General features: G+C 37.3%; 1 protein-coding gene and 1 long non-coding RNA gene across 3 annotated transcripts; both read left to right on the top strand.

Annotated features, from left to right (window-relative positions):
* Positions 1-1805: 1805 nt before the first annotated feature.
* LOC133980008 (uncharacterized) lies at positions 1806-16037 on the top strand. Of its 2 annotated transcripts, XM_062418567.1 has the most exons (7): positions 1806-1854; positions 4892-5210; positions 9244-9338; positions 10001-10157; positions 11298-11474; positions 13052-13105; positions 14373-16037. In XM_062418567.1, the coding sequence occupies exons 2-7, from the start codon at positions 5069-5071 to the stop codon at positions 15194-15196; spliced, it is 1449 nt and encodes a 482-aa protein (XP_062274551.1). In that variant the 5' UTR covers positions 1806-1854; positions 4892-5068; the 3' UTR covers positions 15197-16037. The 2 variants fall into 2 exon arrangements, with proteins under 2 accessions (XP_062274551.1, XP_062274552.1); XM_062418568.1 differs by lacking the exon at positions 13052-13105.
* Positions 16038-21818: 5781 nt separating this feature from the next.
* Positions 21819-24746, top strand: LOC133980361 (uncharacterized). The gene is made up of 3 exons (XR_009925170.1): positions 21819-21852; positions 24558-24590; positions 24688-24746. It is a non-coding gene; the product is annotated as an uncharacterized LOC133980361 (long non-coding RNA).
* The last annotated feature ends 65 nt before the right edge of the window (positions 24747-24811 follow it).

The raw sequence follows: 24811 nt of genomic DNA, 5'->3' as shown, positions 1-24811 counted from the left end.
GCCTTACAAACGTCACTTTATGCTTATTATACAATATTATTTGAATATTGCTATGATGTTGTTATAGGGACAAATGAGTGCGTGGTTTCAGTAGTGAGGTGATCTCTTATATCGTCATAGTATTCTTATAATATTCATAATTCTGCTGATACCTGTGTGACATAACGCTTCTGAAATGTGTCATATGGATATTATAACTACTTCTGTGGGGATTTCAACAGCAAGGCCTTTGTCTCTTTTCCACTTCACACCCCCCCCCCCCCCCCCCCCCCCCCCCCCCCCCCCCAAGGTGGCCTCTGCGGTCACTCAATAGAGAAAGAAAGAGAGAGAGTTAGATCATAGGAAGGCTTTAATGATCCCAGTGGGGAAACTGGGTCACTGCAGCAGCAGAGAATGAGAAAACTGAATGAGACAAAAACCCCAAAATGTGCAAATCAACAAGTAAATATCACAATAGGAAAGAAGCATGTGGAAGACAACACCACAGCGAAGAGAAGAGCGTGTCTCCGTGGGCCGAGGCGTGCATCCTTAGCCGATCAGTGGCCTCTCTTTTTTTCTTTTTTTTTTCTCTCTCTCTACCGGACAGAGAGGTAGTTTTATATGTGGAGATTACATGAGTACAACTTTCTGAACAAATTAGAAACAACAACATATAAAGCTATCAGCAACCACTTTATTTCCTAATGTAAACATCATTGTGCAACACCCCACCCCATCCCCCCCCCTTCTCCTTTCCTCAGTCTGGAAATAGCCCTGAAACACGTGCATGATGGCGCCCTCTGCAGGCCTGACTGGGTATTGCACAAGAAGAAGGAAACACGCATTTGTCCCCAGAGGAAGATCTCTGGTGACACCAAGCGGACAAACGTGGAATCTGCTCTTCCGTGCCTCTCCATCTTCTTCCTTCTCCATGTTGATATAAAATGGTGGTGAAACAACCGTGTTTTTTTTTCTTTTTTCTTTTTATGAACCTAATCCTTCATTTCAAGGGGCACATGACCTTAAATTATCTCTTCACTGACACTTTCAACAATCCTACGAATCTCAACATTTGCAGAATTTGACATGCAATGTTTGTGCTTATTTGGTTTTTTTTTTTTTAATATCTGTTTATATCATAAATGCCAATTTTATGTTGTTGTTTTTTAAATTTTGGCTCACATTGTTTCATTAGCAGCTATAAACTATAAGGCTATCGGCTCTCTAGGTATATATCATTATTGCTCTTAAATGACCGAAAAGTCTCGGCATTAATTGCTGTGTGCAGTATAATGCTGAAATCCAGATGTTAAATTGTGTGTTTGACCTTTGCTGACCTAAATAGGCCTTCATGTTTGTCTCACACAGCAAGGATTTAAGCAGCATAGCCATAGACAAAAGGGACTAAATGGTGCATATAGGAAAACATGTGTAGCTGTGTTTGTTATTAATGTTATGAATAAACAAAAAATGCACAAAAACATGGCGTGCATTGCAGGATTAATTAATGTGAAAGAGGGGGGGGTGCATGCATGTGGCTTTTTGGGGGTGTTTTAAGCAACTCTGATGAGGTTTTTTGCTTAAGAAATGACCAGAATATGAGTTAAGTTGTGCATAAATTCGTGAGGTTTGTGTGTGTGAGGGGATTTTTTTGGGTGTTTTTTAAGTGCAAAATGGGCGTGATTGGTGCACGATGCACGTGGGGCAGCTGGGGGGCAGAAAATGTTGCGCGTTCAAGAGAGAGAAAAAAAATCGTTGGAGTCTGCGCAGTTCGTGTCTCGTCACTCCGAAGTTTCGGGAGAAGCGAGCACGGAGGAGAAGAAGAAGAGGAGAGAGAGAGAGGAAGAGAGAGAAGAGGATCGCCATTTTATCCTGGTAATGATTTTTTTTCTTAACATACTTTGCTTTTTTTTTTTTTTTACATTATACTTAATCGCGGTTAATTTTAAGGTAACTGCACGGAAATGCACGCAAATGAAAGGCGTTGAGTAGCTAGGGGTACGAAAAAAAGCGTAACACCGGTGCTTGCAGACATTTCGTCCTCTAAACATTTACTCGGCCAATCGATGCAAACATTAGACACACACAGATAATACAACCCTTACACACTCTCTAGCTTTGTAAACGAGCTTTTTACATCCACGATATATCCTCGTATCTGCTCCAGAGTTCGTAGCAGGTCACGTTTCGTGGTTTTCGAGCAGCACGCAGTGGACAGAGATGGCGGAGTCTGCTGCTCCCTGTCAGCAGCTCAACAAAGGCTGAGGAAGACTCGCGCTGATTGGCTCCCACGGACCACGTGATCACCGCTATGTTTATTTAATCAGTAGAGAAGTTAACAATAAGAGTTAATGTTATACACTATACTACTGTAATACTATTAAATATATATACTATAATATACTATTATACTATAATACTATACTACTATTTTATATATTTACCATAATATACTATTTTATATATATACTATAATATACTATTATACTACACTACTATTTTATATATGTACTATAATATACTATTATACTATAATACTATTTTATATATATACTATAATATACTATTATACTATACTACTATTTTATATATGTACTATAATATACTATTATACTATAATACTATTTTATATATATACTATAATATACTATTATACTATAATACTATTTTATATATATACTATAATATACTATTATACTATAATACTATTTTATATATATACTATAATATACTATTATACTATAATACTATTTTATATATATACTATAATATACTATTATACTATACTACTATTTTATATATTTACTATAATATACTATTATACTATAATACTATAACTACTATTTTATATATATACTATAATATACTATAATACTATACTACCTATTTCATATATATACTATAATATACTATTATACTATAATACTATACTACTATTTTATATATTTACTATAATATACTATTTTATATATTTACTATAATGTACTATTTTATATATTTACTATAATACACTATTTTATATATTTACTATAATACACTATTTTATATATTTACTATAATACACTATTTTATATATGTACGATTATATATGTACTATAATGTATACTTTTTATATATATATATATATATATATATATTGTAATATATACTATTCTATTTTATATATTTATACTATAATATATATACTATTTTATATATTACTATTTTATATATACTATTCCTTTTTATATATTTATACTATAATATATACTATGTTATATATAAATTATGCTATATACTAATATATATCAGTGGCGATTTTAGACCCTTTTTAACGGTGCTTAAGCTTCCCTTAATTTAATCTCAGCACTCCTACAAATAAATACATACATTTTAATTTTTTTCCTAAATCATTTTATGCGACTTTAATTATTTTTGCCAACCCGAGTACTAGTTTGACATATTGTCACCAATCTTTACCCTTTAAAAAGTAAATTAATGAAAAATATTTTGGTCATTTAATATAGATAAACATGCAATTACAGTAAAACCAAACCTTACCTCACCCTTGGGCGTAAAGGTTTATTTCACATTTGCAGGTCTAACCAGACGAGGGCAGCGTAGCGACACGAGCTAAAGACACTAAATGTTTGAAAGCAGCTTCAGTCCCAAACTGAACTGCACTAATATACATCCTTAACTTCTCTTTTGCTTTATGATTATTTTACACTTTTCTTTACTGTGTTGTGCAAATGGAAACAAATTATTATCAACTTCTATTGAGTCAAATGAGCCTCTGTACTGTAGGGTTTAAATTAACCATTGAAACATCTGTTTGAAGCTCTGTAGACACAATTCAAGGGTCTAACTCCTAGAAAACTCTTTATAAAACTAAAGAAAAGTGTCATTTATAGCACTAAAAAAAGTTTCATAAGTCACTTCTATTTTCAGACACTTTCCATTTAGCACATATAAAGTTGGCTGGCTCAGAAAATGTAAAGAAAAGCTGCCTGAAGGGAAATATGAATGGAGGAAGACTTTAAGTGCAGTTTTTTTTTAATAATTATTAGACAGACATAAATGTAGACAACTCCTGAAGTCCTTAAACTGTAGCTGCTCTGCTCCTAAAGGTCTGCTGCTAATGGATTATAAGTGGACGTATTAATAATAGAAATGAATCAAGCTCTTTTTTCTCTTTAGTCATTTATAATACTCAATATATAAGGAGTTATTTAACCCTTTACATGCTGTTCATATTCTGACTCATAATTATGTTACTCATAATTCCTTCCTTCCCTTCCTTCCCTCCCTCCTTTCCTTCCTTCCTTCTCTCTTTCTTCCCTTCCTTCCTTCCTGCCTTCCTTCCTTCCTCCCTCCCTCCTTTCCTTCCTTCCTTCTTCCCTTCCTCCCTTCCTTCTTCCTTCCTTCCTTCGTACCTTCCTTCCTTTCCTTCCTCCCTTCCTTCTGTCCTTCTTTCCTCCCTCCCTCCTCCCTTCCTTCCTTCCCTCCTTCCTTTCCTTCCTTCCTTCCCTCTTTTCTCCCTCCCTCCTTTCCTTCCTTCTTCCTCCCTTTCTTCCTTCCTTCCTTCCCTCCTTCCTCCCTCCTTTCCTTCCTTCTTCCTCCCTTCCTTCCTTCCTTCCTACATTCCTTCCTCCCTCCCTCCTTCCTTCCTTTCTTGCTACATTCCTTCCTCCTTTCTTCCCTTCCTCCCTTCCTTCCTTGACTCGACAACAACAGGAGGGTTAAGAAAAAAAAAGTTAGATTTAGATTTTTGTGTTCAGATAAAGTTTTTTCTTCCATCCAGAGCAGAAACCACTGTTATTATTTCTTAAATATTTACACTATCTTTGCTTGGATGGAGCTGTGTATGCCACCAGTAATCATAAAACTTACATTTGGCATCTTTTCTCTCTTTTCTCTCTTTTTTTTCTAGGCCCTGCTCAGTTAGACGGGCGTCTTGAGTCCAGCCTGGCAGGTGGATCAGGACCAGACCGACCACAAGGGAGGGCGGTGAAATCAGACTGGGTGCCAAACTGAGCTGTAGTGGAAGAAGAAGAGGAAGAGGAAGAAGAGGGGGACTGTAGGAGGCAGAGGAGGAGGAGGCGGAGCCATGTCGGCCTCGTGGCGTGACGACGATGAAGAGTTCAGGGTGGGAGGAGTTAAAGGAGCACTGAGAGCCAAACCCAGGTTCTCCTTCACTGAGGTGAAACTGCTGCTGGAGGCGGTGAAGAGGAACAGATACATCATCCTCAGTGAGTAGCAGCAACTCTGTGGCTCCATTTACTGCCTGGCTGTGTTCGAAACCACATACTACATACTTCTATACTACATAAACTACACGATAACCCACAATGCATTTCGTTCCTACCCGAGCTGAAATCAGCAGGCTGAAGCTGATTTCATTTTAGCTCTAACTCTATAAATATACCACTTTATCCACATTTCTTACCTTTTTAGGCGGGAAAGTAAAGTAGCCCTTTAAATCCACAATGTGACCCTAATCTGTCCAAATAACATCTGTTTAAAGTTTTGTTCCTGCAAATTCGGAGTTAGCCGTAGCGAGTAACGCACTTCCGGTCATTTTCAGAAAATATAACACCTGTTACCTTTTATTATTAAGAAAACCATAACGATAGAATTTGTGCTTTTATTTTGAAAACAGGAAGCAAACATACCCTCGCTGTAGTTAACTTGAAACCACCGAGGTGGTGATCTGTGACGTTTGTATTTTGTTTTGTTTTTTCAGAAGTTACGTTGCATCTTGGGTAATGTGAGTGTGAGTAGTCAGCTCTTGATGCATACTCCGCATTTCTGCTGAATCTAGTAAACCATCCGGGAACTTCTAACATACTCTAAATCGCATACTACGCAGTTGAAACACACAACATACTTCAAATGACGTCAGAGTTAGTATGAGTAGTAGCAAAGTATGCGGTTTCGAACACAGCCATTGTGTTTTGGGCTCTCAGCATTTCCGAAACGTGGGTGACCTACACATAACCGTGTACCTGAACGCCTCCCTGTATAGACACTCACTGTGGATCTTCTAAACATGCTGCTAACGCTACGCTTCCTGTTTAGACGCAGGGTCAGAGTGTCCATTCTTGATAAAAAGTTCTATTTTCGCTGTCTACTTTTCTCTCGTTAGAGCACTTTTTCTCTGACTTGCGCTGCTGCTGCTACACGCTTTACACCTCGTATTAAAATGTGATCTTGTTTTCTGAGTCGTGCCCACATCGTGATCACATATCAATATGCAAATTAGCCGGCAGACTTTTCTACAAACATGCTCAAACAGAAGGAGAAGGAAGACTTCTAACCATTGTTGCTTCTGGAGCTTTTATTGGGGCTTGTCTTAAGCAAAGGTTTATAATACTCCATCAACTTGATATTTTCGACAAAATACCTCGATATCGCAACAATATTGGTGCTTTCGCAAATATTTACACAATGAAATTTTGATAAATAATCATCAGTAATTTGGGAAAAAGCAAATAAAAGAACAGCTACAACAGTCTGAGAAGTTCAGAAAATTACATCATATTACTGTAATGCAGCCATTAAAACAAGAAAAAGACTAAACTTATATATCACGATATTACCACATCCAAATTCTAAGGCGATCGATAGTCTCATATCACGATATCGATTTATTGCCCCCAGCCCTACGTCATCATGAACTTTTAGAAGTTCTGCATGCCGCCGAAACACTAGGGGGTGTGATGTTCCTTAAGGGCCAATCGTGAAGAAGAGATGATGTAGGACTAATCACAGCCCTTGCAGTAGGGCTGGGCAATACGGACAAAATCAAATATCATGATATTTTAGACCAAATACCTCCAATATCGATGCTTTCACAAAAGATTTACACTATGAAATGTTTGATAAATAATCATCAGTAATGTGGATATAATGAAAAAGTGGGTAAAAAGTAAATAACAGAAACAGTCTGGTTAGTTCAGAAAATTCAATATTTTACTTTAATGCAGCTTTAAAACCAGGAAAAGACGACTCTGATGACATATCGTGATAAATACGATATCCAAAATCTAAGACGATATCTAGTCTCATATCACGGTATTGATAGTACAGAGCGATCACACTAGTTAAAAAAAACGGACTTTAGGGGTCAAACGTGCTCCGGTACAGTACGGATCATCTAGTGTGAGAACAGCCTCAGCTGGCAGGAAGAGGCGGGTCTAGGTGACCTTTCAACTTACTGGGCTGATTTTATTATATTTATTTTATATGAATGTGGTCAAACTGTACAGATTACATTTACACCAGACTGAGATCTGATGGAGTTCACATCACAGTGAGTTCTGAACGCATTTACAGCTGCATTAAGTCAGATAACACATCCAGATGCAGATCACACTTTAATGCCAATTCACTGTGTGTGTGTGTGTGTGTGTGTGTGTGTGTGTGTGTGTGTGTGTGTGTGTGTGTGTGTGTGTGTGTGTGTGTGTGTGTGTGTGTGTGTGTGTGTGTTTTGGCTTTTTTAATGTGCCTCTTTGCTAAAAACCTGTTCCACTCTATCAAGCTTATTATCGTCCATCTTTGAGGAAAAAAGGAGCTAATTGCTGTTTTATCACCTGAACTAGGATCAGACTCAGATTTTTAAAATTAGAGTTATAAATCAGGAGAGGTAGCTGGTTACGTAAATCAGTGTTTTATTCCTCCCAAATTCTCCCATGTTCCCATGTCTGACTTTTCAGCGTTGCTTCATATAAAAGCTCGGGACTCTCCTGCATGATGCAACCATCTCACAGACAACCAGTTTAAAGTAATTCATCTCTGTCGCTGAGTCATCGTTATTTTGTCGATCCATTAGGAGCGGCGCGGATTGGTTTAAATACTACAATACCCATGAGCCTCTGCTGCTGTTACCATGGAGACAAAGCCGGAGGCAGTTTCAGTTTTAGTTCAGTTTCAACTTGTATTAAATCTGCTTTTTTACAACATACAGTAAAGTGAGCCGGCTAAAAATAAGAGCAGCTGGAAATAAGATGAGATGATATTGAAAATTAGCTTCAGAAAGTCTTGCAGGTTATTTCAGGTTGTTGATGCATCAGTGTAAGTTCAGTAAAAAGCTGCAGAAACCTGCAATGTAACCCAATCACTTCTCTGCATGTCCTTAAAAAGTCTTAAAATGTCTTAAATTTAGTTTTTTTATATTTAAGGTCTAAAAAAGTCTTAAAATATCTGAAAATGTAGAAGTTAAAGCATTACATTTGATCTGAGTGTAATTATAATTGTTGAGTTTATGTTATTTATCATTATTGCATGATACTGCAACGCATAGTGAATACAGCTGGTAAGATCATTGGTGCCCCACTCGCCTCCTTACAAGAAACATACGCCACCCGCCTCATCCGTGAAGCTACCTCTATTGTGTACGACACCAGCCACCCTGCACACAGTCTGTTCACCCTCCTACCCTCTGGAAGGAGGTATAGGAGCCTCCTACCCTCTGGAAGGAGGTATAGGAGCCTCCTACCCTCTGGAAGGAGGTATAGGAGCCTCCTACCCTCTGGAAGGAGGTATAGGAGCCTCCTACCCTCTGGAAGGAGGTATAGGAGCCTCCTACCCTCTGGAAGGAGGTATAGGAGCCTCCTACCCTCTGGAAGGAGGTATAGGAGCCTCCTACCCTCTGGAAGGAGGTATAGGAGCCTCCGTAGCCGCACCCAAAAGACTCAGAAACAGTTTCATACACCAGGCTGTCAGAAACCTAAACTCTCCCCTCCCTCCCTCCAGCCATATCCTCCAGGCTGTCAGAAAGCCAACCCCCCCCACAGACTGAAATTGCTGCTATTTAATGAGTGTTCTTTTTGCACTGTATCTGTTAAAAAATACATCTTAGAGAACTTTGCACTGCCATTTCTGCCTTTTTGCACTGCCACAACTTAACTATACAGAAACGTATGCTTCTACTTCCTACATATAAAACAAGTAGACTCCAAAATCTTATTTTATCTTACTGCCTATCCATTCTATGTTTTTTATTTTTATTTTTATATTATTATTAGTAAATGTCTTATCTGTTGTGCATTTCAATGATTACTCTTTAGTGTTAAGAAACATCTGTCTTATCTGTTGTGCCTGTGCACTTTATCTGTTCCACCGTGGGATAGTGAGAAACGTCTTCTCCATTCCTTTGTATGCCTTAACGTGAAGAAATTGACAATAAAGCCGACTTTGACTTTAACTTTGACTTTATTATCATTATTTTCTGATTATTTTACATAAACCAACCAATCAACTTATCTTCTTTCCTTCCTGCAGGGAAGTTTAACCAAGGCGTGTCGGCTGAGACCAAGAAACAGACGTGGGCAGAAATCACGGATCAGATCAACGGTCTGGGAGAAAACCACCGAGAGGTTTGTGACTGTGGTCCGATGTTTGGTTTGATGTCAAGACAAACAATCTGTGACTACGTACATTTAAATTTCTGCAGTTTCACTACCGAGGTCCGCAGCATTTTAAACCTTCCTTCCTTCCTTCCTTCTTTCATCTGTCCTTCCTTCATTCCTTTCCTCCCTTCCTTCCACTCTCCTTTCCTTCCTTCCGCCCCTCCTTTCCTACCTTCTTCCTCCTTTCCATCCTTCCTTCCTTCCTTCTTCCTCCCTTCTTCCTCCCTTCCTTCCGTCCTTCCTTTCCTCCTTCCTTCCCTCCTTCCTTCCTCCCTCCTTTCCTTCCTTCTTCCTCCTTTCCATCCTTCCTTCTTTCCTTTCCTCCCTTCCTTCCATCCTTCCTTCCTTCCTTCTTCCTCCCTCCTTTCTCCTTCCTTCCCCTCCTTCCTTCCTCCCTCCTTTCCTTCCTTCTTCCTCCCTTCCATCCTTGCTTCCTCCCTTCCTTCTTTCTTTTCATCCCTTCCTTCCACCCTCCCTTCCTTCCTTCCTCCTTTCCATTCTTCCTCCCTCCCTTCCTTCCTTCCTTTCCTCCTTCACATTTTCATACATGAGAAGCTGCTGATGATCTAAATAGCTTGTAATTATTCTTCTGTTCATTAATATAATGATTGTTTTTAATTTCCTCTCAGGTTCGTCAGATAATGAAGAAATGGGCGGACCTCAAATGTGACGGGAAGCGACGCGTTGCAGCGCTGCGAGGTCCGAACGGCAGCAACGTGAGGAAGAAGAACATGGGACCCGTTGAGAGGATGGTCCATAAGATACTGATGATGAGTCCAAGAGGAGGTGAGGAAGAGGAGGAGAGAAGGAGAGAAGATAAGAAGTTTAAAGTAGAGAGTAGAGGAGTTAAAGGTTAAAGTAACCACAATTTAACCTTTGAGTCGTCCTCCCGAGTCAAATTGACCCCGTCTGTTTTGACTGTTCCTTCCTTCCTTCCTTCCTTCCTTCCTTTCTTCCTTCCGTGTGTCCTTCCTCCCTCCCTCCTTCTCTCTTTCTTTCCCTTCCCTTTCCCTTCCTCCCTTCTTTCTTTCCTCTGTCCTTCTTTCCTTCCTTCCTCCCTTCCTCTCCTCCCTCAGTCCTACCTTCCTTCCTTCCTTCTTTCCTCTGTCCTTCCTTCTTTCCTTTCCTCCCTTCCTTCCACCCTCCTTTCCTTCCTTCCTTCCTCCTTTCCTTCCACCCTCCTTTCCTTCCACCCTCCTTTCCTTCCATCCTTCCTTCCTCCCTCCCTTCCTTCCTTCTTCCTCCCTTCCTTCCTTCCTTCCCTCCTTCCTTACTCCCTCCTTTCCTTCCTTCTTCCTCCTTTCCATCCTTTCTTCCTCCCTTCCTTCTTTCCTCTCTTCCTTCCACCCTCCCTTCCTTCTTTCCTTCCTCCCTTCCTTCCTTCTTTCCTTTCCATCCTTCCTTCCTCCCTTCCTTCTTTCCTTTCCTTTCCTCCCTTCCTTCCACCCTCCCTTCCTGCCTTCCTTCCTCCTTTCCATCCTTCCTCCCTCCCTTCCTTCGTTCCTTTCCTCCTTCCTTCCCTCCTTACTTCCTCCCTGCCTCCTTTCCTTCCTTCTTCATCCTTTCCATCCTTCCTTCCTCCCTTCCTTCTTTCCTTTCCTTTCCTCCCTTCCTTCCAACCTCCTTTTCTTTCTTCCTCCTTTCCATCCTTCCTCCCTCCCTTCCTTCCTTACTTTCCTCCTTCCTTCGCTCCTTTCTTCCTCCCTCCCTCCTTTCCTTCCTTCTTCCTCCTTTCCATCCTTCCTTCCTCCCCTCCTTCTTCCCTTTCTTCCTTTTCTTCCACCCTTCCTTCCCTCCTCCCTTCCTTCTTCCTCCCTTCCTTCCTTGACTCGAGAACAACAGGAGGGTTGAACATGTTGAATCACATTTGTTCGGATGTTAATTAGCTGTAATATTCTCCTTTCTTTCTCATGTATTGTCTCTCAGATGGCGACAGTGATCCTGATTTAGACGATGAAGATTTCTCTAAGTTCTGCAGTAAAGGTCCGCCCTCCAATCCTTCCCCGTACTCCTACCTCAGCCTGACGGACAGCTCCCACTCTTTACCTGGAGGAGCCTCTCTGGACATTTCTCCTCTCTCCTCTCCAGAGAAAGAACCCAGCGGTAAGCAAAATAAAAAGAAAGAAAGAAAGAAAGAAAGAAACACAACGAGTCTGCAGCAGAAACATGCAGAAAATTCACAACCAGTTCCTCTTTTTATATTTGCTCTCTCACCAAAGTGGCTGCTAGAGTGAAATAAAACTAAGACTATGAAGGCAAAATATGAAAAAAAATACAGATTTTGTAATAAATAATAAGAAAAAAATACTAAAATTAAGCATAAAACTATTAAAGCAAATGGGGTAAAGAGACTAAAATGAGATCTAAATTGGTCACAACCTTTTAATATAAAACAACCAACAAATAATATAAAGATTTTTTTTAAATTATGCAGCCAATACGTCAATAGAGAGAGTAGCCAGGAGTCCAGGATGTCTTGTGTTGAAAAGGTTTATTTAGTGACTGAATAATTAGTAAACGTTATATATTCTGATGCCACAGGTTGAGTCATGGTCCACAGATAAAACACTCCATCGTCCTCCATCCAACACTATATCAAACCTCTTGACTATAGTTACCTTTTATAAAACAGGCAAACACATATCTGACCTCGGTTGCTATAGCAACACTATCACAAAGCCTCCTGTTTTCCCCCCAAAAGGAGAAGAATCACTGCTCAGCTCTATATCAAAGGGGAGACAGGGTTTAAAACCCGGAACCAGGAGGGTCAAACTCATTTTCATTCATGTGGGCCGGATCATTAAAAAGATGGAGGGAAGGAAGGAAGGAAGGAAGAGCAGAATGAAGAAAGGGAGGAAGGACAGACGGAAGAAAGAGAGTAAGGAAGGTAGGGAGGAAGGACAGATGGAAGGATGGACAGAAGGAAGAAAGGGAGGAAGGACCGATAAAAGGAAGGTAGAAAAGGAGGAAGGACAGATGGAAGAAAGGGAGGGAGGAAGGAAGGAGGAACAGAAGGTAGGAAGGACAGACAGTTAGGTAGGAAGGAAGGAAGGACAGATGGAAGGAAGGATAGAAGGAACGAAAGAAGGTAGGGAGGAAGGACAGATGGGAGGAAGGAAGGACAGACGGAAGAAAGGGAGGAAGGACAGATGGAAAACAGGATAAAAGAAAGGAAGGAAGGACAGATGGAAGGGAGGAAAAGAACACAGGAAGGAAAGTGGGCTCCCCTCAGCGGGCCGGTAGTGGCCCGCGGGTCTCATGTTTGACCCCCCTGGTTTGACCCAGTAAATGCCAATGATTGACATAAATGATGGAGGGATGATAGAGGAGGATAGAGGAGGATAAACACATCTCGCTCACAGTGGCTTGGTCAACGACAGCAGTTTGATTTTATGCATGTTCAATTTCTTCTTCTTCTTCTTCTTCTTCTTCTTCTTCTTCTTCTTCTTCTTCTTCTTCTTCTTCTTCTTCTTCTTCTTCTTCTTCTTCTTCTTCTTCTTCTTCTTCTTCTTCTTCTTCTTCTTCTTCTTCTTCTTCTTCTTCTTCTTCTTCTTCTTCTTCTTCACTATATTTCCTCCACTCTCAATAAAATACTTCAAATTTTTGAGGTATAATAATTTCCAACTGCTGCTGAGTCGCCATGGTGATGATGGTGATGTGACGTTGCCGTGTTTTTGCAGGCGATCCTTTCCATTCGTCCTCTGACTTTGACTTAGACGTGGCAGACGACGGAGGTAAGATCGTAGATTCACACAAACAAGCCTGTCTGACTGTAACTGGTTCCAGAGGGGTCCAAACTAGTCCAGGAAGGGAGTTTAATTTGGGCTCTCGGTCTTCAGACTGTTGCTAATTGGTCGAATCGTGTGTTTTTGCTGCAGGAACATTATGAGCCTTTATGGACTAGTTTGGACACCTGATCTAAATATATATGATATATTTAAAAACAGGAAGCAGCTTTTTATAAGATTTCAAAACGCTGTGAGGATTAAGTGATGGATCGATGGTTAACGAATGGATACAGGCGGGGAGTTCCGGTCCTCTGAAATGAGGCCCACGCGAAAGTAACTTAAAACTGCATTCTATCAAAAGGCCACTAGGGGGCGACCGTTTTGGTGTCAAAAGGACTTCCGTCTCTATACAAGTCAATGGAGAATTCACCAACTTCTCACTTGATTTCTAACCTCAGTAAACGTTTTCAAAATGTGTTTATGGTCTCAATCGCTAGTTTAAAGCCTTCTTCAATGCAGTATGATGTTCATTTGGGACATTTTGGCCTCCCTGATTTTATATGTGACGATAAAGCAGGGTATGCATTAGGGCGTGGCTACGTCGTGATTGACAGGTTGATTGGTTCACAGGTTCAGGAGGGCGCCTCATGCTTTATATATAGAGCAGTGATGTAGCTCAGCGTGTTTTTACAGAGAAAAATAAAAAATACAACACAATAAAACGACAGCAACAAATAAACAAAACAATAAAATGAGACAATTTCGGGGTTCCCAATGCGTCCTGGAAAACCTGGAAAATGATGGACCAATTTTCCAGGTCATGGAAAACACATGAGAGGAAAAGTAAAACGTTGTGGGAAAAACTTGAGTTGTCCTGGAAAATGATTTGTCCTCCGTCTGCTTCTCTCTGCCAAACAGTTTAGAAGGGTTCTTATTTATGCTAATGTTGTTAGCATAAGTCAATGGGATTTAACATTGGCGGAATTAGCATCACAGCTATCGATCAATCAAACTTTCAAACCAATCTAATGCAATTCAAAGTGCTTTACAGTTTGATTGAAAAACAAAAACAACACAGGAAATAAAGTAGAAATGTACTTGGTAACTAATGAGTAGATAAAATAATAAAGCAAGACAAAGAATAAAAGATACAAACTCATTAAAATAGTGATAAAAAGAAATAATAAAATACGATGAAAATAGCCTGGAACATGAGTTTAGTGTGCTAGATGAGGTGAAATGACGATGTCCGTGTTTCTGTGTCGTCCTCCAGAACTCGGCGGTGACTACGACGAGAACGACTCCATGTTCTCCTCCTACCACTCCCCCGGCCCCCCGCCCTCCTCCACCTCCTTGGACCCGCTGCCTGACGACGCTCTGCTGAGGGTCAAACCGGTCTACACCTACTCCCGAAACAACAACAGCAGCGGCACCAGCAGCCAGACCCAGAACCAAACCTCCTCTGCTAAACCTCCACCCGGACCCTCCCCCACCTCCTCCTCCTCCTCCTCTACTGGGGCTTCCACCTCAGACGCTGCTGTTGCACCTCCTCCTGCACCTCCTCTTCCAAACTCCACCTCCCAACCTGCACCTTCCTCTTCTTCCAACCTTCCTCCTCCTGCTGCTGCTGCTCCCACATCCTCCTCTGCTTCCAACTCTCACCCTCCTCCTCCTCCTCTTCCTCCTATTCCACCACCTCCCTCCTCCCTCCTCCCACCCAAACGCCCCTCCGTCTCCTACTCCCACCTGTCCGACCCGCTCCCGGCCGGCGCCTCCTCCTCCCACAGGGACAACGTGGCCCAGCTGTCGTCTCAGAGCCTCCAGCAGCAGCGAGCCAGCCGGATGCTCCTCACCTCCGTGTCTCAGTCTCTGGAGGTGCTGGCGCAGTCGGTGCAGCTGCTGGTGGAGAGCCAGCAGGAGTTCGTGCAGGAGTCGCTGCTCCTGCAGAGGGAGACGGTGGACATCCTCAGAGATTTCTCCGGCACGGCTCTGGCCATGCTGCGGGACAAATCCGCCGGTGGTGGCGGCGGCGGAGGCGGCGGCGGTGGCGACGGGCCAGCGTCGACGGTGCATCATTATCCCGGCTCACGCTTCTGAGAGACGGAATACACAAAAACAAAAAGTAGGTTTTTATTAAGAATAAAGAGAAAAAGAGAAAGAGAGACTTCAGGATGGGACGTAACCACAAACATGAAGCTCTTCAGAGAGCCGTGGTTTAAATCACGTTCGTCTCGGCCCCCCAAAAAAACGAAGGCTCACTGATGCACAGACACACACATGCAGTTTCAGGCGGTTTATTTATGTGCCTGCATCTTCTTCTTTTTGTTTTTTTTTCTCCCCCCCCCCTCTGCAGTCGGCATTCGGACGATGTTGCTGTTATTTTTTTCTTGGTGCTTTAAACTCAACATGCCTCTAATTTGTCGCCATAATGTCTTTTTGTTGTTGTTGTAAGATGATGAAGCTGTGACTGCTCTGTTCTCCTTACAGTGGAGGAAAGGAGGGAGGAGGAGGAGGAGGGGGGGGGGGGGGGGGTAATGTAGGCGTTCATCACATGATTCTCCCCTGTGTGTTTTAATTATTTTTTTTGTAGATTTGTGTCAAAATGAGACGGAGGGAATCATCTCATGCTGCATATCGCTGCTCACATGTTGCAAATTTGGAGAGAGAGAGAAAAAAGAGAGAGAAAAGAGAGAGAAAAAAGAGAGAGATTAAAAAAAGCTCCTCGCTGCCTTTTGACCTCTGACCTCACAGATGAGCGTCTGTGCTGCTTCATACGGTGTTTTAACGGCTCTCTGACTTCACTGAGACATGAAGCATAAGTCACCGAATTAAAGATGGAAATAAAATAAATTAAAAGGATGTTTATCAGACCGGCTGCTGAACTCCTCTTCCTCCTCCTCCTCCTCCTCCTCCTCCTCCTCCTCTTCCTCCTCCTCCTCCTCTTCCTCTTCCTCTTGACTGAAGATACACTAGCCTTGAGTTTCTTTTATTTTTTTTAAACTTCCTGCGAGTTTTAACCTCTCAGTAGATTATAAAAGTGTATACTAACCTTCCTCCTCCTCCTCCTCCTCCTCTTCCTCCTACATAGTCGGAGCCCAAAATCAGAGCCCTCAGTCATTTTATTCGATGCTCTTAACCCTTTACATACTGTTCACATTCATAAATAAATCCCCCATCAGTCATTAATAAAAGTTTGATTAAGTCTAAATGAAGCTTTCAGAGTTTATTCTACTATTTTATGATCCAGGAGAAGATTTTATATATTTAAATATGGAAGAAGGGAGCGAAGGGACCTTTAAAGAACTGCACTGAAACAAATGGGGAAGTCGGTAAAAGGCCTTCCTCCCTCCCTCCTTCCTTCCTCTCTCCTTCTCTCTTTCTTTCTTCCCCCCTACCTTCCTCTCTTCCTTCTTTTTCTCTGTCCTTCTTTCCTTCCTTCTTCCCTTCCTCTTTTCCTTTCTCCCTCCCTCCTTCCTTCTTTCCTCCCTCATTCCTTCCTCCCTTCTTTCCTCCCTCCTTCCTTCTTCCTTCCTTCCTCCCTTCCCTCCTTCCACCCTCCCTCCTGTCCTTCCTTCCCTCCTGTCCTTTCTTCCCTCCCTCCTTTCCTTCCTTCTTCCTTCCCTTCTTCCTTCCCTCCCTCCTTTCCTTCCTTCTCCCTCCCTTCCATCCTTCCATTATACTCAGGGTCATATTAAAGTAGAAGTGCTGGTTAAATTGGACTGAACAGTATTTAAGGGTTAAGCTGCTGAGCTGGAGATGAAAACATGTGTCGTCCTTTTTTTATCGCCGATCTTATCATGACATCATCCAGTCCACCTCACGCAGGATGTGGTTTTTAAGGGTTCATTTCTGTAACCTAGCAACAGCAAAAAAAAAAAAAAAAAAAAGTTTAAACTGCTGCTTTAAGATGGAAGCTGATAGGAAGGAAATAGGTTTTCATTTGAGGGATGAAAGGTTGTTTAAATTATTATTTGGCCTAAAATACAGTTTAACCTTCCTGTCGTTTGACCCCGTCTGTTTTGACTGTTCCTTCTTTCCTTCCTTCCTTCTGTCCTTCCTCCCTCCCATGAGGATTTAATGTTTTCTCTTCTATATGATAGTAAGTTGAGTATTTTGGGGTTTTAAAATGTTCATTGAAGAAAATAAGACATTTAAAAACGTGGGAAATTTTAAAAAGCGCTCATTTCACCAGAAAGTCCAGAAAATAATAATTATAATACAATGATGATTTAATGATATGATTACTATATAATAATGAGTGTATTTGCTGTTGCTCATGTGAGTATGTGACACACGATGATACGACACACTGTATAAAGTCCCTGAGAGTATTTCACATGTTGAGCCGGCTCGTTGTAGTCGATGACGATGGTGCGTTTGAGGAACCTCGTTGTTCTCCTGTTTGAAACCCGACCGACCAAAATGACTTTAACTGTCTGCTGTAACTCCTGTTGTTTCCTTACAGCCCAATCCTGACAATAAAGATTTTATTATTCAAAACAAAGACACATTTGAGGTGAGTGTTTATTTAATTTCTGCACACAACAAGGATAAGCTGCATTCTTTTAATTTATTTTTTTTAAATTTTTTTTTTATTTTGATCATTTTTAAATGTATGCAAGTCAAATACACACGTAAATAATCTTAGAAACAGTCACAAACCAAAAAGAGGCAGTTTCTGACTGAAAATATGTCAGGTAAAGTATTAGTTTATAACACCTCTCCTTATTTTGTTTATTTTGTTTTATTTTATTTATATTATATTATTTTTTTTCTTTTCTTTATTTTTCTTTTATTAATTTAATTTTACTTTCTTTTATTTTTTTCTTTTCGTTTATTATTTATTTTATTTTACTTGATTTTTTCTTTCCTTTTATTATTTTCTTTAACTTGTTTTTTTTCTTTTATTTTTTTTAATTTGCTCTTTTTTTTCTTTTATTTATTTTTTATTTTTCTATTCTTTTATTTATTTTTTCTCCTATTATTATTTTATTTTCTTCTTTTTCTTTTATTATTTATTTTATTTTACTTGATTTTTTTATTATTTTCCTTAATTTGTTTTTTTCTTTTATTTATTTTTTATTTTTATTTTTTCTATTCTTTTATTTATTTTTTTTCTCTTTTATTATTTACTTTTCTTTTATTATTTATTTTCTTTTACTTGATTTTTTATTTTATTTTCTTATTTCTTTTTCTTGAGTTTTTCTTTTCTTATTTATTTTATTTTGCTCTTTTTTTCTTTTATTATTATAATTTTTTTAATTGATTTTTTCTTTTTTTAATTATTTATTTTCTTTTACTTGATTTTTTCTTTTTTTGTGAGACTTTGACTAAATCACACATCATTCTGCTGCAGGAAACACCCAATGGAGCCTTAAATATGGATTCATCCGCCACCGAAAATAGTCCCTAACAAATTCACTACATCCTCCTGTTTTTGCTTTCAGAGTCCAGATGTTCAACTATAAATTGGTGAGGTTTTATTCTCTCTTACTGTAGATGTTTAAGTCCACTTCATTATTACTGTGTGCCTGATGACGCAACATCCAAAACATGTCATCACTTTCCAAAAATCTGCACACTCTTGTTTTTTTTAATGCAACTAATCTCTGAACACTTTCCGTATCGCCAACATCTCTTTAAAACGTTTCTGCACTCTTCCCCTCCCCCCCAAAAACCAGTAAGACATAATCATGAACCTCATCTTCATCTTCATTAAGCAGAGTTACGACTGATGAAGATAAAAACACGGAGAGGAAACAGCTCATTTAAGCAGAAGAGCAGAGCTGATAGACCGGATGATACCTTCAGCTCTTTACTTCCTCCTTTTATTATTTATTTTTTTATATTATATGTTGGAGTTGGGCAATCAGACGTTCAACTGTCAATCAAATACTGAGTTTCCGTGCTGGTAGATGCGGCCGTCACTGTGAACTAAAGACGGGAAGGGTTCAATATTTATCAAGAAAAAAGAAAAAAACTGTAAGAGAAACAGTGCAGCAACGATATAAAGAATAAATATATATATATAAAACTTCCCAAAGAAAGAAGAAACTAAATTAAAAAGAACGGACATTTATCAGCAGAGTGCATTAAAGTGCATTAAAGTGCATTAAAGAGCATTAAAGAGCATTAAAGAGCATTAAAGTGCATTAAAGTGCATTAAAGTGCATTAGGAGATAAAGTGCAGCTCCGTGTTGACAGCTGGCGCCTGTCACTGATTCACACTGATAAGCAGGTTAGAGGCTTGATGTCATTCATTGATAACATCCTCAGGAAGAAATAGCATAGTCAAAACCTCCTAATAATAACAATAATAATATGTATGCATTGTTTTTTTAATCTGTAAGGGCCCATGTGCAGTATTAAACATGAATGCATGTCATACAACATTTAAAAGCAAAAGCTGAAAAATGAGATAAAACAGATGAAATGTAGATAAACAGGAGCAACTGGTGCAGCAGATTCAGAGATGGAACTTTTTTTTAACTACATTAACCCATAATTAGTAAAAGTGTTTTAACCTCCTGAGACCCGAGCCATGTGTGGTTATTCATTTATAATTTCTTCTATATTTGGGATGAGTCGGACCTGATAAGCAACAAACTAGTTCCTTATATGTAGACTTTCCCTTTGCATGAACGATAATAAAGTCCCAATTTCCAACACTTAGTACTTCCTGATTAGCAGGTAAAATTAGTCTCAATTGTATCAAACTACGAACATTATTAAGCATAAATAAACAAGTTTCAACCATAGAATTTGGGTTAGGGTTAGTAAACCAGTAACCAGTAAAGAAACGAGCCAACAGGAAGTCAGAAGGCCTGTTAGTGTCGTCTATAAGATCTATAAGATGGTTAACCTTTGACCCCGTCTGTTTTGACTGTTCCTTCTTTCCTCCCTTCCTTCCTTCCTTCCTTCCTTCCTTCCTTCCTTCCTTCCTTCCTTCCTTCCTTCCTTCCTTCCTTCCTTCCTTCCTTCCTTCCTTCCTTCCCTCCTTCCTTCCCTCTTACATTCTTCACTCCCTTCCTTCCTTCTTTCCTCCCTCCCTTCCTTCCTTCCTCCCTCCCTTCCTCCTTTCCTTCCTCCCTCCCTCCTTTCCTTCCTCCCTCCCTCCTTTCCTTCCTTCTTTCCTCCCTTCCTCATTTACTTCCTTCCTTCCCTCCCTCCTTCCTTCTTTCCTCCCTCCCTCCCTCCTACCTTCCTTCCTCCCTACCTTCCTTCCTGTCCTCAATATATATATATATATATATATCAATATATATATATATATATACATATAGATATATATATATATATATATATATATATCAATATATATATATATATATATATATATATATATATATATATATATATACATATAGATATATATATATATATATATATATCAATATATATATTGATATATATATATATATATATATATTGATATATATATATATATATATATATCAATATATATATATACTGTATATATATATATCAATATATATATATATATATACATATAGATATATATATATATATATATATATATATCTATATGTATATATATATATATATATATATATTGATATATATATATATATATATATATATATATATATCAATATATATATATATATATATATATCAATATATATATTGATATATATATATATATATATATATATATCTATATGTATATATATATATATATATTGATATATATATATATATATATATATACATATAGATATATATATATATATATATATATCAATATATATATTGATATATATATATATATATATATATTGATATATATATATATATATATATATATCAATATATATATATACTGTATATATATATATCAATATATATATATATATATACATATAGATATATATATATATATATATATATATATCTATATGTATATATATATATATATATATATATTGATATATATATATATATATATATATATATATATATATATATATCAATATATATATATATATATATATATCAATATATATATTGATATATATATATATATATATATATCTATATGTATATATATATATATATATATATATATATATATATATTGATATATATATATATATATATATATATATCTATATGTATATATATATATATATATATATATATATATATATATATATATATATATATATCAATATATATATATATATATATATTGATATATATATATATATCTATATGTATATATATATATATATATTGATATATATATATACAGTATATCTATATGTATATATATATATATATTGATATATATATATATTGATATATATATATTGATATATATATATATATTGATATATATATATATTGATATATATATATATATATATATATATTGATATATATATATATATATATATATATATATATATATCAATATATATATATATATATATATATATATTGATATATATATATATATATATATATATATTGATATATATTGATTGATATATATATATATATATATTGATATATATATTATCACACTTAGCTGTGTGATGATGCAGAGTAGAAGTGATCAGGAAGTAACAGAGAAGATTACTACGAGGAGGAAAGTCCCCTGAAGGCTGGCTCTGGATCCAGACCTGATAAAGACAAGAGACGGCGGATGTAGAAGACATTTAAGGTGTCACGCTGATAGGAGATGGAGCACAGAGTCCTGGTGGTGTTTCTGTCTCTCTGGAGCTCAGGTAGGACTCTGGTTTAATACTTATGAAGCCTTTAAGGATGTTTATGGGTCAATGACTGTTTTCTTGTGTCAAAACTAAACATAAAAATACCTTTTTTTGTGGACCCAGCATCAAATTTCTGCTTTTAATCCATTTAGAGAGAATATATTAGAGGATTATGGTAAAAATGTCTAAGTGGTGTAACCATAAAAACTTTGTACCAAATAATTCAACTTTGCTTAAAAACAGTAAATTGTCAATAAAACACCATATCAACTAGTTTGGCATGATCTTACATTATAACTTTATATTAAATAAAGGTAATGGAATACAATTGTTCTAAATATTACATTTACTCTGGTAACCATGGAGATCAGGAAACATTTACATGTATTTAAATGGAGCATTCAGTCTTACTTTTGGTTAAAAAATGGTGCAAATGTCATTTCAAATGATATAAAACCAACAAAAATACTAAATGTACATTTTAACAAACCTGATGCTGCTTTTAAAACTATTTTTTAAACTATATTTTTCTTGCCAACCCTTATTTATCACTGATACTTATCCACTTGGCTAGAGACAGAGGTGTGAGTTCCTGTGGTGTGTGTGTGTGTGTGTGTGTGTGTGTGTGTGTGTGTGTGTGTGTGTGTGTGTGTGTGTGTGTGTGTGTGTGTGTGTGTTTTAAATCTGACAAATCAAATAGGATATATTCCACAGCCCATTTCCCCAGACTGAATCTCATGTTTGCTGCTCAGTATTTCTTATAATCTATATATATAATCTGGAGGTTTACAGACTGACAGCTTCTATAATATTACTATGACTGAGTGTAGAGGGAGTTTTTCTTTGCCGCTGTCGCCAAGTGCTGCTCATGCGGGAATGTTGTGTCTCTTTAAATTAAATTAAATTAAAGTGTACAGTCTAGACCTGCTCTATGTGTAAAGTGCCTTGAGATGACTTTAGCTGTGATTTGGTGCTATATAGATAAAATATAATTGAATTGAATTGAAGAGGGTTATGTAAGTGTGATGTGATTATTAAAACTAAGATAAAAAAGCCTGAAGACTGAAATTTTTTATACAAATATACTGAACATTTTGTAGATATTTTATGGTGTAATTTTCTGGATATTTTACAGAGTGGGTGGCACAAGTTCATACAAAGTACAGTATAAGAAAAGGTAGTTCAGAAAATAATTTTTTGTTTTGTTTTGTTTTATTTATTTATTTGTTTTTTCTTTTCTTTTCTTTTCTTATTTATTTTTTCTTTTCGTTTATTATTTATTTTATTTTACTTGATTTTTTCTTTTCTTTTATTATTTTCTTTTACTTGATTTATTTTTTTTGTTTTATTATTTATTTTATTTTGTTCTTTTTTTATTTTATTATTTATTTTATTTTTCTCTTTTTTTATTTATTTATTTTTTCTTTTCATTTATTATTTCTTTTCTTTTACTTGATTTTTTTATTTTATTTTATTATTTTATTTTACTTGGTTTATTCTTTTGTTTTATTATTTATTTTCTTTTGTTCTTTATTTTCGTTTATTATTTATTTTACTTTACTAGATTTTTTCGTGTATTTAATAATTTCCTAAATGTAACTGTAGCTTTGTAATTTTGGTACTATATGGGAAATGTACTGATTACAATTATTTAGAGACAATCCAATATGCTAATATGTAGGTAGGTAGGTGGGAAACTTTATAATAAATAATAAAATACTATATACAATAAAACAATCTCTAGATACTATATGCCATTGTAATTATACAAGACATTGCCGTGCAAATTCGACTGAAAAGTAATTTTCAGTCGAAAAAAGAATTGCAAAGAGTCTAATTTTTGCAAATGATCTACGTATGAACCCAAATATAATGAATCTGCACTTATCCACCAAAAAAACGTATCTGTATTTCTTACATCAGATAGCACCACCGTCTCTGTAAAACATTCTACAAATTTACTGTTACATACCTAAAAATTACTCTTCAGAAAAATACCTATAAAGTCAAAGGACCTGTAAAATAAAGTGTTACCACAGTAGAATATATTATACTCAACATAAAGCCAAAAAAACCCTGCAACATATATTCTCAGTTATTCCTGACCTGGCCAGATTCACCTCTTTGACCTCACATGCATTTTTTAAAATGTATATCCACCAATTGAGCACAATATAAACTAGTATAAGAATAAAGGTGTTTTATAAATGTGTATTACTGTGTATAGATCACATCAGCACTGTTGCATAAGCAGCATCTGCAGCCAACAGGCACAAACTTGCACTGTGCTGGTCGGATTTTTCAGTCAGTAGAATCCGTGGGGGGTTTTTTCCCAGCATGCACCGGAAATTTTCAAGATGGCGCTGCTCAGATCCGATACTATTGGCTTCCAAGCAGCAGTCCACAAACCAATGGGTGACGTCATGGATGTTACGTCCATTTTATATACAGTCTATGGTCTCTAACATGTTTTTAATAAAAGTGTTGAACAAATGAGGTCTGTAGAGGTCTGTAAAACATCACATTTAGGCTCAATCAGAGAAAAAAATCCATGTTTTATGTTGTCATGGCCTCAAAGAGGAAGGAAAAACAAAGAAATTATTTTTTAAATAGCACTTTCTTGGTGTGACCTACAAAAGGGTTAAAGAAACAAACTTTTTGTTGTAATTGGTTGTACTAATCTTTTATTTTCATGTTTATGTTCTGTTGTTTCTCCTCAGGCCTCTGTGCTGAAGACGAACACGTTTCAACAGGTAAATGCCTTGTTTTGCTCATATTTAAAAAAAAAAAATTTTTTTAAAGTAACATCATTTCATTCACTGATTATTCCTTTTTTGCCTCTGCTCACAGCAGTCACTGATGATGTCAGGTTGGTGGGAGGAGCGAGCTCGTGTGCCGGCAGACTGGAGAAGAAACGCAGAGGAGAGTGGGAACCAGTGGACGACCATGACTGGAACCTGACAGCTGCAGATGC

Source organism: Scomber scombrus, chromosome 5, assembly GCF_963691925.1.
Source record: "Scomber scombrus chromosome 5, fScoSco1.1, whole genome shotgun sequence".
Lineage (NCBI taxonomy): Eukaryota > Metazoa > Chordata > Actinopteri > Scombriformes > Scombridae > Scomber > Scomber scombrus.
This window is presented reverse-complemented; position numbering and strand designations above follow the sequence as displayed.